The sequence below is a fragment of the Onychostoma macrolepis genome, chromosome 23 (assembly GCF_012432095.1).
Source record: "Onychostoma macrolepis isolate SWU-2019 chromosome 23, ASM1243209v1, whole genome shotgun sequence".
In the NCBI taxonomy this organism is placed as follows: Eukaryota; Metazoa; Chordata; class Actinopteri; order Cypriniformes; family Cyprinidae; genus Onychostoma; species Onychostoma macrolepis.
In genome coordinates this window covers 17,130,191-17,144,105 of record NC_081177.1, presented here as the reverse complement: position 1 = coordinate 17,144,105, position 13,915 = coordinate 17,130,191, and the positions used below count along the sequence as shown (strand labels likewise).

At 39.7% G+C, this 13,915-nt stretch overlaps 1 protein-coding gene across 1 annotated transcript in view; it reads left to right on the top strand.

Annotated features, from left to right (window-relative positions):
- ubr4 (ubiquitin protein ligase E3 component n-recognin 4) overlaps positions 1-13,915 on the top strand; it is a 51,776-nt gene that overhangs the window by 26,522 nt on the left and 11,339 nt on the right. Inside the window, 31 exon segments of the mRNA XM_058763021.1 lie at positions 712-852; positions 950-1,071; positions 1,158-1,269; positions 1,347-1,477; positions 1,989-2,166; positions 2,528-2,632; positions 3,593-3,730; positions 3,840-4,008; positions 4,093-4,297; positions 4,378-4,491; positions 5,300-5,509; positions 5,599-5,748; positions 5,837-5,879; positions 5,882-6,063; positions 6,144-6,222; positions 6,377-6,595; positions 6,709-6,877; positions 6,991-7,135; positions 7,669-7,754; positions 7,851-7,938; positions 8,034-8,227; positions 8,316-8,555; positions 8,649-8,787; positions 9,142-9,267; positions 9,372-9,500; positions 10,167-10,510; positions 11,534-11,624; positions 11,738-11,822; positions 13,269-13,396; positions 13,485-13,614; positions 13,700-13,857. Coding sequence (XP_058619004.1) covers positions 712-852; positions 950-1,071; positions 1,158-1,269; positions 1,347-1,477; positions 1,989-2,166; positions 2,528-2,632; positions 3,593-3,730; positions 3,840-4,008; positions 4,093-4,297; positions 4,378-4,491; positions 5,300-5,509; positions 5,599-5,748; positions 5,837-5,879; positions 5,882-6,063; positions 6,144-6,222; positions 6,377-6,595; positions 6,709-6,877; positions 6,991-7,135; positions 7,669-7,754; positions 7,851-7,938; positions 8,034-8,227; positions 8,316-8,555; positions 8,649-8,787; positions 9,142-9,267; positions 9,372-9,500; positions 10,167-10,510; positions 11,534-11,624; positions 11,738-11,822; positions 13,269-13,396; positions 13,485-13,614; positions 13,700-13,857 — 4,550 coding nt within the window.

Here is a 13,915-nt window from a genome sequence, read left to right as displayed (position 1 = left end):
TTAATACTATTATAGTATTATATTAACTTTTTTTTACACTTTTTAGTTCAGTTTTCATCTTATATTTATCATTTATTTTATATTTTATTTCAGTCAACTAAATCAACTTTTAATTGGTTTAATATAAAATTACAATACTGCTTTGTACTGCGAGATTTTCCCCTTTATTTTTGATTGTTTTCAATGAAATTTGCATTTACATGTGACTTTCCATCCCTACAATCTATAGGAGAAAAATAAAACTGCGGCTCTAGAGTTGGCCACTCTCCTCCTGTCCATCCCCACTCCTGCTGGAGTACAACAGCAGACCAAAGGCCTTCTGGCTAGCCTGCACACCAGCCGAACAGCCTACCACAACCACAAGGTACAAACATGATCACTTTATCCTGTGATAGACATGAATCACCATATCGTTAAGCTCAGCTTTCTAACTGCTGCTTAATCTGTGTTTAGGATCAGTCTCTGTTGAGCAACGCAGTACAGTGTCTGAACAGCTGCAGTAAAGAAGGGAAGGAGCTGGACCCTGATGTGTTCCAGAGGCTGGTGATCACAGCCCGCTCCATCGCCATCATGAGACCCAACAACCTTGTGCACTTCACAGAGTCCAGACTTCCTCAGTCAGACACTGGTACACCCCATTGAACCTCTTACACGTTCATCTTGTTGTCCTTTTATGTGCCTTTTCAGAAAGTCAGTGTTTCTTCTCTTCAGATGTAGGTGATGATGGGAAGGATGGACTGAAGCAAGCTGATACCGAGAGCTGTAGCTTCATAATGCAGCTGGTCACTAACTTCTGGAAGCTTCATGCTCTCAAACCCAAGAATGCTTTTTTGGCTCCTGCCTGTTTGCCAGGTACATAGTCACACAGTGGTGTTTATTGGTTTGAGTCACACTAGGAGTTAATTGAATTGTTTTAGGAATCTGACACATTTTTACGTTTTTCATTTAGGTCTAACTCACATTGAAGCCACAGTCAATGCACTGGTTGATATCATCCACGGTTACTGCACCTGTGAGCTGGATTACATCAATGTGGCATCTAAAATCTACATGCAGATGCTGCTCTGCCCTGTACGTGTTCTATTATCGGTTTTCTCCATAATCAGTACATTGAGGAAAAACTAATATTGCAATTCTTACATCTTTCTCATCTACAGGATATCTCTGTGAGCTTTGCTTGCAAACAGGCTCTGATTAGAGTTTTGAGACCCAGAAACAAACGCAGACATGTGACCTTGCCTTCTCCTCCACGGTCCAACACGCCTATGGGTATGAGCCGTGACTTGTACAAACCTCACAACGAATCAACCCCAAAAATAATGCATTGCTGTGCTTTCATATCCTAGGAGATAAAGATGACGACGATGATGACGATGCTGATGACAAGATGCAGCCCTCCAACATGACTGGAGGGGAAAGCGGCAGGCAGGAGAGTCAAGAACAAAGCGAGGTGGACCACGGGGACTTTGAGATGGTGGTGAGTTTCGCAACCAGTATGAGCCCAGCTGTTGAACATTTAGAAGTGTTAATCTGCCAATGATTAGACTGTGATATGCATGTATGTCAGCAAACTAACATTTACTGAATCAATAATAAAAAAAAAAAAAAGTAAGTGAAGTTATTGGGCAGTAATAATGATCATCTTTAAATGATATATGGTCATATAATTATATATTAATATACCACGTACTGAACAAATAATCATCACAAGTCAAGATGCGTTAAAGTTTTTTCATATTCCAGAATGTGCACAAAGAAAACAACAACAATCAACTATCTTTGCCCAAATGGATTCGTCAAGTAAACTGAGAACACTAAAAAGTTTAATTCATGCTTTTAAGAGCCAGCCCCCTAAAACATTGTTTTGAACAATGTAATGAAATATTTGAGATGGAGGTAGTTGTTTTAAAATGAGTCTTTGTCCAAACTACTGTATCTGAAGAAGGCGGTTGTTATATAATCCTCTCCTCTCTGTGTTTGATCTGCAGTCTGAGTCTATGGTCCTGGAGACGGCTGAGAATGTGAACAATGGAAACCCTTCTCCTCTTGAAGCTCTGCTAGCAGGGGCGGAGGGCTTCCCACCCATGCTGGACATCCCTCCAGACGCTGATGATGAGACCATGGTGGAGCTGGCTATAGCTCTCAGTCTGCAACAAGACCAGCAAGGTCACTGTTTACACTTTTCTGCCCTCTGAGAGAAACATTTTATAATGAAATGGACGCTGCTGGTCAAATGTTTGGAATTAGTATGTTTTTATACTATTCACTTGAATATTGTCTGTGATGGCAAAAATGAGTTTTCTGCAGTCATTACAGTTTTGCCATCACATTAATAAAATTGCATTTTAAAACGCATTAAAATGGGAACTGTTCTTTGTAATCATATTTTACAATATTACTGTTTTACTGTATTCGCCAAATAAATGCGGCCTTGTTGAAAATTGGAGACTTCAAATGTTTCAAAATTTTGACCGGTAGTGCATATGGTCATTCCTTGTCTAATGTGGAGTGTATGTTGTGTCTGCAGGCAGCAGCAGCAGTGCTTTGGGCCTACAAAGTCTGGGCCTATCTGGTCAGGCCCCAAGCTCCTCATCCCTGGACGCAGGAACCCTTTCAGACACCACTGCATCAGGTAACTGCACCCATCTCTCCACAAGACTCTTTCAGTCAGGGGTGGACAATCTGACCATTTTATATTGTGGTCTTTTATGCCCTCGTAATAATATAATAATAAAACTACAGCAATGACTGCCTGCTAGATGGCTGTGCTGACTGGCCAATTTATACCATATGTCTGTATCATGTGTCTTGAATTCGTTGTGACATATTTGAAAAGCAGTTCAGTGTGAGCTAGCAGCAGAGCTGTGCGACAAATCAAATTTTTCATTTTGTTTTGATTTCAAATGGAGTGAAACAAGAACAAGCAAAGTATATCTGAGGTTTCAGGAGCGTGCCTAAATGGTCAAATATACACAAAAATCTCAATGTCCATCTCAAGTATTTACATAGTCGTAAGTGAACATAAACAGTAGTATATTAGATCCGTGCATTCAGTCTACTGAAATACCTGCTGCTGTCTGTGTCATTAATGTTAATCAAACAAAAAAAAGTCATTTACTGCTCTTGACTGAATGACTTTAGTAGCTTTAATAAGAATCAATTTAATTCATATAGTGAAGACTATGTATTGATTTAAGTTTAACTTAGGTTTTAATTACCTGATTGTTTAATGCAATACTGCTTTAAATTGTGGAAATTGATAAGTCTGTAAGCTTGTTCCAGTCTGGATATTCTCAAGAGTACATCTAAAAATTGGGAAGATTGCGATTCAGATCGTGATTGAGTTAAAAAAAAAAATAATAATAATTATGATATTTTGGGAAGATTGTCCACCCCTACTTTCTGTCATGCTTACTGCATGCTCACCCAGCATTCCTCTTGTCATCCCTTCATGTCCCATTATTCCTTTCAATTACAATCATTTTCAAACAAATGGCTGTTTTTCTATGTATATGTTCGTGTGCACCTTTAGAAACCCCCCTTAGCAAAGCCTGCTGTTTTTTTCCTGTAACAGCTCTGGTTATGCTTTCAGCCCCAGCCTCGGATGATGAGGGGAGCACAGCGGCCACAGACGGCTCCACGCTGCGCACCTCTCCTGCCGAGCACGGGGGCAGCGTGGGCTCTGAGAGCGGCGGCAGCGCCATTGACTCGGTTGCTGGAGAACACAATGGTAAGACTGGATTTTTACTGTTTGTCGTTTTTTAAATTTTTATGTAAATTAGTTTGAAGAGGATTGTTTTGGATAGTTTAATCAACTCGGGATGATGTGTGTGTTTCAGTGTCTGGCCGCAGCAGTGCTTATGGGGACACAACTGTTGAAGGACACCCTACAGGGCCGGGCAGCGTGAGCTCCAGCACAGGAGCCATCAGCACCACCACAGCCCAGCATGAAGGAGACGGATCAGAGGGCGAAGGAGAGACAGAGGGCGACATCCACACCAGCAACAGGTCTGTCTACATGATGGAGCACTTGTCTCCTACTATAAACTAGAATAAAATGCACTTTATGTACTGTCTCACTCCTTTCTCCAGATTGCACATGGTGCGTTTGATGCTCTTAGAGCGTCTCTTGCAGCATCTACCCCAGCTCCACACTGTAGGTGGAGTTCAGGCCATCCCCTACATGCAGGTCATCCTCATGCTGACCACAGATCTGGACGGAGAGGACGAGAAAGACAAAGGAGCACTGGATGACCTTCTGGCCCAGCTCATCGCCGAGCTCAGCATGCATAAGAAGGTGAGACTACATTAAGAGAGAACTTGAATGCATTTTTCTTGTATGGAAACAGAATATGGATTGTCATTTTTGGTTTCCAGGATGTTTCAAAGAAGAATGAGCGAAGCTCCATAAACGAGGTGCACCTGGTCATCATGAGGCTCCTCAGTGTCTTTATGTCCCGTACCAAGTCTGGCTCAAAATCCTCCTCTGAGGTAACTCTCAACTTCAGTCTGGTAATACAGTACTCAAAAGGCTTTGTTTCTAAAGGTTTAAATGATATTTTCGTTTGAAAATGATATTTTCAAACCTGAGAATTAAACCTCAATCCAAACTACCAGTCAAAAGTTTGGAGTCGATAAGATTTTTTTTTCTTTGTCCCTTATGCTCACAAAGGCTGCATTTATTTGATTAAAAAATACAGTAAAAATAGTAATATTGTGAAATTTTACAATGTAAAATAGCTGTTTCCTATTTGAATATATTTTAACGGGTAATATATTGCTGTGATGGCAAAGCTGAATTTTCAGCATCATTACTCCAGTTTTCAGTGTCACGTGATCCTTCAGAAATCATTCTAATATGCTGATTTGCGGCTCAAGAAACATTTCTTATTTAAATTAATTAATTCCATTAATTTCTTTTTAAAAAATACTTTTTTAAACATTTAACAGTTTGTAATTCTCTGAGAAATAAAATGTAACATTTATTTTCTTTTTTTTTTTATATATATATATATATATAATATGATAAAATGGTCAGCATTTAAAATGTCCCTGACAACATTGATTGGCAGCCACACACTTTGATTGGAATTTGGCCGCCTTTTTTATATATCTATTTGCATACTCGGTTTTAGATTAGTCTTCCTGCCTTAAACATAAGCTTGCATTAACACTGTTTTGCTTCAGGAAGTGTACATTTCTAATACTGTTGTTTACATGTTTCTACCAGGTTCAGTTTGCGGAGCAGTGAATGTGAAAACTGTTAAATAATTCAGATTCGTCTCTGTTTTCTCGCCAGTCGTCTTCTCTCATCTCCAATGCAACAGCTACCGCTCTGCTCAGCATGGGAGCGATAGACTACTGCCTGCATGTGCTCAAATCCCTACTGGAGTTCTGGAAAACTCAGCAGGGCGAGGAGGAGCCAACGGCCACCAGTCAGCTCCTAAAACCCCACACTTCCTCCTCACCGCCAGACATGAGCCCCTTCTTCCTGCGTCAGTATGTCAAGGTACAGGCTGGGTCTTAAAAAGCTTGCTCTTGTGTATATGTATTGCATAAGAAAAATCATGATCTTTAAATTATGGGTGTGTTTCTCAGGGCCATGCTGCTGATGTGTTTGAAGCGTACTCTCAGCTTCTCACCGAGATGGTCCTCCGTCTGCCATACCAAATCAAGAAAATTGCAGACGCCAACCCACGCATCCCACCGCCAATCTTTGATCACTCCTGGTTCTATTTCCTGTCAGAGGTAATGCACGTAATTCACTTTTGGCCTGTGCTGAAGAGTTTTCAGTGAATAATTTAGCATGAATCAACTTTTTTCAATCATCTTCCAGTATCTGATGATCCAGCAGACGCCGTTCGTGAGGCGACAAGTGAGGAACTCCTGCTATTCATCTGTGGCTCCAAAGAGAAGTACCGTCAACTCCGAGATCTCCACACGCTTGACTCCCACGTGCGGGGCATCAAGAAGCTTCTGGAGGAGCAGGGCATCTTCCTGAGGGGAGGAATCGTGACTGCGACATCTGGCTCCGCTCTACAGTATGACACTCTCATTAGTCTGGTGAGTAAACAGGCTTGTGTGACGCCTAGGAATTTTACTCTTCTTTGAGGATTTGCATGACCTTTTTTCCTTTTACACAGATGGAGCACCTTAAAGCATGTGCTGAAATAGCCACTCAGAGAACGATCAACTGGCAGAAGTTCTGCATGAAGGACGACTGTAAGTGTACAATGTGTCCTACATTTACATTCATGCATTTGGCAGATGTTTTTATCCAAAGTGACTTGCATTTGCAGTTCTTGCTATCCCTGGGAATCGAACCCATGAGCTTGGCGTCACTTGTGGTACTAATAGATTCTCTTTCTCTGTGTAGCGGTGTTGTACTTCCTGCTGCAAGTGAGTTTCCTGGTGGATGAGGGTGTTTCTCCGGTCCTGCTGCAGCTGCTCTCTTGTGCTTTATGTGGCAGTAAAGTCCTGGCGGCCTCCTCTTCTGGAGCTTCAGGTGGAGGTTCTGGAGGTTCATCTCAGCCCTCTCAGAGCAAATCCTCCAGCAAGAAGAGCAAGAAAGAGGACAAGGAAAAAGACAAAGAAGGTTTGATTATCTTTGAGAAATACCCAACTATCATTAGGATTAATAATAACTTTGAAAAAAAAAAAAACAGTTCCATGGTACTTTTCTCAATGTTCCTGTTGTGTTTTCTGCAGGAGATGGAGCTGGCAGTCAGGAAGATCAGCTGTGTACAGCTCTGGTCAGTCAGCTCAATAAATTTGCAGATAAGGAGACGCTTATTCAATTCTTGCGTTGCTTCCTGCTCGAGTCCAACTCTTCCTCTGTGCGCTGGCAAGCCCACTGCCTCACACTGCATATCTACAGGTACTTAGCTACTACATGCAAGCATCTTCTCTAAACACACTCTCATGTCCTGTGCTTTGAACTTGATCCAGAAGTTCCATCATGTTAAATCAAATGAATTATTTACCTTGCAGGAACTCAAACAAATCCCAGCAGGAGTTGCTGCTTGACCTGATGTGGGCCATTTGGCCAGAACTACCCGCTTATGGTCGTAAAGCAGCTCAATTTGTGGACCTACTCGGATACTTCTCTCTTAAAACACCTCAGACGGAAAAGAAGGTAGTTATACTCGAATATGTGATTCGGTATTAAATGACTGGGTAGAATTTGATTTATAATTTATGAACATACATTGCTGTTCAAAATTTTGGGGTCAGATTAGAATAGGAATTTTTTTTGCTCACCAAGGCTGCATTTATTTGATCAAAAATACAGTAAAAAGAGTGAGATTGTGCAATATTACATTAACAATTTTTTATTTTAATATATTTTATAATGTAATGCTAGATTAAACAATTGTGCTGCTTAATATATATTTTTTTTTCAGGTTTCTTTGATTAGAAAGTTCAAAAGAACTGCATTTATTTGAAATAGAAATGTTTTGTAACATCACAAATGTTTCTTTTGATCAATGTAATGTGTCCTTGCTGAATGAAAGTATATATTTATTTCAAAATAAAATTTAAAACAAAAATCTTACTAACCCCAAACTTTTGAGTGGTAGTGTAGTGGTAGTTGGTAATTTATAAGATTTAAAATGTTAGTGTGAGTGTTTTGCCTCGCAGCTAATGTTTTGATTCTGTGTTTTCCAGCTGAAGGAATACTCTCAAAAGGCTGTGGAAATTTTGAGGGCACAGAACCACATCCTGACCAATCATCCCAATTCAAATATATACAAGTAAGTGTTCCCAGCATGCTCTCATCGGACTAAGATATTTTGGGTCATGGATGCGATAACCCTGAATTTTTCATTTTTTCACACTTACCTTCTCAGCACCCTCTCTGGACTGGTGGAATTTGATGGATTTTACCTGGAGAGTGATCCTTGCTTGGTGTGCAACAATCCTGAAGTGCCCTTCTCTGTGAGTGACGTTCATGACATGTCACGTCACATTTAATGGTTGTTAAAGTTGCTATGGTTCTAAATGTTGGCCTACCTTATTCCCTGTGCTCTTAGAACATCAAACTCTCATCTATCAAAGTGGACACGCGTTACACCACTACTCAGCAAGTGGTGAAGCTGATTGGCAGCCACACTATCAGCAAAGTCACTGTGAAGATTGGCGATCTTAAGAGAACCAAGATGGTTCGCACGATCAACCTTTACTACAACAACAGGACCGTACAGGCCATTGTAGAGCTGAAGAACAAGTGAGCATGCTAATCATGTCCATTTTTTGGAGCAGTATTTGTACAAATTTGATGATACATTAAAATAATTTGAAATTTGTGTTCACAGACCTGCTCGCTGGCACAAAGCTAAGAAGGTGCAGTTGACCCCTGGCCAAACTGAAGTGAAGATCGACCTCCCCCTCCCTATTGTGGCCTCCAACCTGATGATTGAATTCTCTGATTTCTATGAGAACTACCAGGCATCTACAGAGACCCTGCAGTGTCCTCGTTGCAGCGCCTCTGTCCCTGCCAATCCAGGAGTCTGTGGCAACTGTGGAGAGAATGTGTATCAGTGCCACAAGTGCAGGTAGGCATAGTTTGAATATTGTACAAAGACCCAAGAAAACTGACAGAATTGCAGTGAAACTGAGATTGTAATTGTCTGTTTTGAATTTTCCAGATCCATTAATTATGACGAGAAGGACCCATTCCTGTGCAATGCCTGTGGTTTCTGTAAATATGCACGCTTTGACTTCATGCTGTATGCAAAACCCTGCTGTGCTGTGGATCCTATAGAAAATGAAGAAGACAGGAAAAAGGTATGACAGGCATAAATATCTAATATAAAAAAATAAATGTCCATTTATGTAGATTGTGCAATGTAAAATAGGAATGTGTACAGCAACAACAGAAAACGAGAGAGACAAACAGACCTGCGGCCTTTTCCATAAAACAAATTTGCCAAATAAGCCAGGCTTATTTCAGTGTGTCTGACTTATTTTGAACCAAATCAACGGACAATAAGTCAGACTAACTGAAATAATACCTTGCTTATTTGATAAACTTGTTTTATGGAACAGGCCCCAGGTTAAGTTAGGAATAGTCTAAATGTAAAAGTACATGCTGTTATAAGTCCACTACTAGAATATATGTTAATGATTTATTGTGTCCAGGCTGTGACCAACATCAACACTCTACTAGACAAGGCTGACCGTGTTTACCACCAGCTCATGGGTCACCGGCCGCAGCTGGAGAGTCTGCTGTCTAAAGTAAATGAGGCTGCACCTGAGAAACCACAGGTCAGTCTGTCCGCTTCTGCTTCAGACAGATCAAGGACTTTTCTCTCTTGAATTACCCAAATGAGTTTTGGGTGTGTTGTTCATGTTTTCATGGCTCTTCACAGGATGATACAGGAGCAGGCGCTGGTCTCGGTACCTCCACCGCCAGTGTCAATCGGTACATTCAGCAGCTGGCACAGGAATATAGCGGAGACTGCAAGACTTCATTTGACGAGCTCTCCAAAATCATCCAGGTTAGAGATCAATAGAGCTGTTACTGTACCAGAATGGAAGCCAAGAACAATACCAGAGAATGTTCATCATACGGTTCATACCGCAAAAAATTTCAGTAGCAACTTGTGTTATAAAACTTAAATAATTTTATGTAAATATTTAATCATTAAGTAATTAAAATGTTCAAATTTATATTAACAAATGAATTTTAATATTAAATAACAGTAACAATAATAAGAATGACTATTACAATTGTTGTCATTTTAAAATTGTTATTTTTGTTATTAATATTATTATCGTTATTTTAAGTTTCTTTTTAGTAGTGTTGATTAATTATTTTTAATTATATAATTAACTGTTTATGGGTCTGGTATTGATGATAATTCTACATTGAAATTATAATGAAATTAAAGTTTTAAAAATTAAAATATATTTTATTAAATTATTTTATTTTCATAATAATGTTATTTTATCAATCTATCTTGTTTAAGTGTTGATATTTTTACATTATGTAATATATTTGTGCAGCTAGTGATGATAATTTAATATAATTATAAATTAATAAATCTTTATTATATTTATTAGATAAAGCTAAATAATGTTAATATTTATTTAATATAGTAATAATTAAATACTTTTATTACAAAATGGTTGTTGTAAAGTCTCTGTTTTTATTACTCATTCAGAAAGTGCTTGCATCGCGTAAGGAGCTGCTGGAGTATGACCTGCAACAGCGGGAAGCTGCTACCAAATCATCCCGCACCTCCGCTCAACCCACCTTCACAGCCAGCCAGTATCGCGCCCTGTCTGTGCTGGGATGCGGGTACACATCCTCCACCAAGTGCTACGGCTGTGCGTCTGCAGTCACGGGCCACTGCATCACTCTACTGCGTGCACTGGCAACCAACACTGCCATCAGGCAGATCCTGGTACTGCAGGGTCTCATCCGAGAACTGTTTGAGTACAACCTGCGCCGTGGCACTGGAGCCATGAGGGAGGAGGTCCGCCAGCTCGTCTGTTTGCTTACCAGGTATATACACGCATAAATATCCAAATCTCTGAAGAGAATAGATAATACTGTTTGTTCTACGAGATGTTAACCCTCTAAGCGCCAAAGTCGCAAAATTGCGACAAGACGTCATACTTAAAATAGAGTATAGACTGTAATTCCTAATATGGTGTAAAATATCATTTGTATTCCCTACCACTAGATGGCAAACATGTAGTACTTCGATTCTAGACCAAAATTACGTCATGTTCCTATTCAAAGTGTTCGAGGAAATAGCAGAGCAAGTGAGCCATCGTGTCAGTGATACGGAAGCAGTTCAGTTCATAGCGTGCGAGTAAATTGTGAGATTTGTGAGAGAAAATTGCCAAATGGCTAATAAAAAGTTGTACCGTGAGGATGTTGCAAATGTTATTCGCCGATTCTGACTGAAGGGAAATGACGATCGGTCATCTGATAATCACACTTCTCCCGGTACATCTTTGCAGCACAATGGTGCCGCCGTGCAAGGCGAGAGTGTTCACGAAGCACAAACAAGTGATCATTTCGACCCTTTGCCCAACGGGGATGGGGGTGGCAGGGCAATATCTATTATTTCCTGAATATTACTGATGAACTGATCAAAAAGTAGGCTACTGTTCACATGCGTTTTACTACTATATAGTATAATAATATAGTAATAATTTAGTACTTTCTCTTGTTTTATTGTTGGTTTCCTCTTTTCTGATCATTTGGAATGAGGATAAAAAGACAAAAAAAAATGCAAATAAGTTCAAACATCAATTTAATATCTACTATTTCCTGAATATTATGAAATTCAAGATGGCCACCCCCTGATGACGCCATAATATGCTAATGAGATGAGTATATTTACTCCCCACATAAACTTTCGGTCATGCCCAACATTTTTCTAATTTACAGTAGATCTCTATCTTTAAGCCCTTTCACGCCACAAGCTTTTGAAATCTTGATGTCAAAATCCAGCATTTTTCCAAAAACCCCTTGAGCCTAAATGATTAACTACTTTTACGTCAATGTATTTTGCAGAGATCACCCAGAAGCCACACAGCAGATGAATGACCTCATTATTGCCAAGGTGTCAGCTGCCCTTAAAGGTCACTGGGCCAACCCTGATCTGGTAACTGTTATTACATAGTAAAGATCACATGTAGATATTGTTTTTGATGCCTGTGGTACATCTTGTAGTACTTATTTGACTGTTTCTTACAATTGTCATCTCTTCTCATTTAGGTCAGTAGTTTGCAGTATGAAATGCTGCTTCTTACTGACTCCATTGCTAAGGAGGGAGGATGCTGGGAGCTCAGACTTCGCTGTGGTGAGTCCTGTGGCGGATTTCCAGAGTTAAAAGTCTGAACCTTTATTTTTCCTTAAAGGGGTCATCGGATGCAAACTTCATTTTTCAAGTTGTTTGAACATAAATGTGTGTTGGAAGTGTGTGTACACATCCATCCTATAATTATAAAAATCCACCCAGTGTTTTTTTTTTTTTAATCCCTATTTTAAAATCCATTTTCTCAAAACAGGCTGGTCTCAGAGCCCTGTCAGAATGACGTAGTTCTGTACAGGCCCCTCTCACGATAGTTGATTGACAAGGCCGTCTTACCTTAGATCCGCCCTGAGTGAGCTGTAAACAGACCAACTGCCATTGTGTCGACTCCAGTGCAGGGGAAGACAAGATGTCTCAGATTAAGCGATTGAAGTGCTCTGTTGTTGGATGTAATAATGAATAAAGCAATCATCATTTACTCCCGACATCTGAAGACGCAGAGGATTAACGTTACTTTTGCTTTGAAGTGAATGTGCCAATCCCTGATCTGCCTAAATGCGTTTGTTTGCGCGAATCATTCGTGATCCAGCTTCACTTCAGAAGAAGTGAATATAATGTTTTTTTTATGAATCTTTGCAAATCGCCTTTCCTAATAATGTGCTAGTTAGCCAGTTTCGTGGCTAAAGTAAACAGTACTGCTCGTCACCCCATGGAAGAAAAGGGTGGGGTCAGCAGAGTCATTAGCATTTAAAGCAACATGGACTAAAAAACAGCTTGATGAAAACAGAGCTGATTTTGACAGGGTAAAGGTGTTTTTTTACACTACCATTGAGATTTTAACTAAAGTATGTTATAGACTTTTCATTAAGACCCTAAAGAATTATATCAACTTGTGGAAAATGGCCATCTGATGACCCCTTTAAGCTGTAGCTGTTCCACAGAAATATAATCTCTGTGTCAGATCATATCAGTTATTGGCCAATATTTGAGATACTGTGATCAATAGTGAATATGTATTGAATTTGTTATATATTGGGTCATCTAATGCTCACAGTTCATCACATATTATATAGGTAATTATTAGTGCTGGACAATGATTAATCGCGATTTAATTGCATCCAAAATAAAAGTTTGTGTGTGTGTACTGTGTATATTTATTATGTGTATATATAAAATAAATATACACGGTATATGCACACATATAAACACAAAATTATTTTGGATGCGATTAATCACGATTAATCGTTGCCCAGCACTAGAATTATCTTACTTGGTTTGGCCAGAATTTGAACATCTGTGCTTACCTACTCATGCTTCTTTTTTTATTTAGGTTTTCTTTTACTGAATTATATCCTTATAATTATTATAAATGTTATCATTATTACATATTATGTAATTATGATGATTATATAGTTAATATATTTGTTATGAATAATTAACATTTTATCTGTAATGGCTAGAACTTCCTACTCAAGCCTTGCTGTTTATTTTCAGCACTGAGTCTGTTCTTGATGGCGGTGAATATAAAGACCCCTGTGGTGGTGGAGAACATTACACTGATGTGCCTCAGGATCCTGCAGAAACTCATCAAACCTCCTTCCCCTACCAGCAAGAAAAACAAGGTTTGACAGACTCATAGTACTGATTATGTTTTAATCGATACGTATTGATGCACTTGCCTGCACTTGCCTGACTTGTACTCTTTAACAGGATACTGCCGTCGAATCACTGACTACAGTCAAGCCATACAACAACGAGATCCACGCACAGGCCCAGCTCTGGCTCAAAAAAGACCCCAAGGCCTCTTATGAAGCCTGGAAAAAGTGCCTTCCTGCTAGATGTAAATATCCAGATTCTGTTTCCGCGGTGTTCTAGGCTATTTCCATGAAACGGTTTACTTAATTTTGCTCTCTCGTCTATCACAGGTCAGGAAACAGTCTCTAAACCTTCGAATAAGGCTGAGATCAGGAAGCAGTACCTGATGGAGAAGTACGTGTGGAAGTGGAAGCAGTTCATGAGGTCCAGGTCAGAGGGCCTGTTCCCTCGCCTGCTCAAACTGGGTCATAACAACTGGCTGAGACAGGTATGTGCTCTCTCAAAGGACTCTAGTGTGTCTGATTCTTTTCTGCTTAATGTGCTCT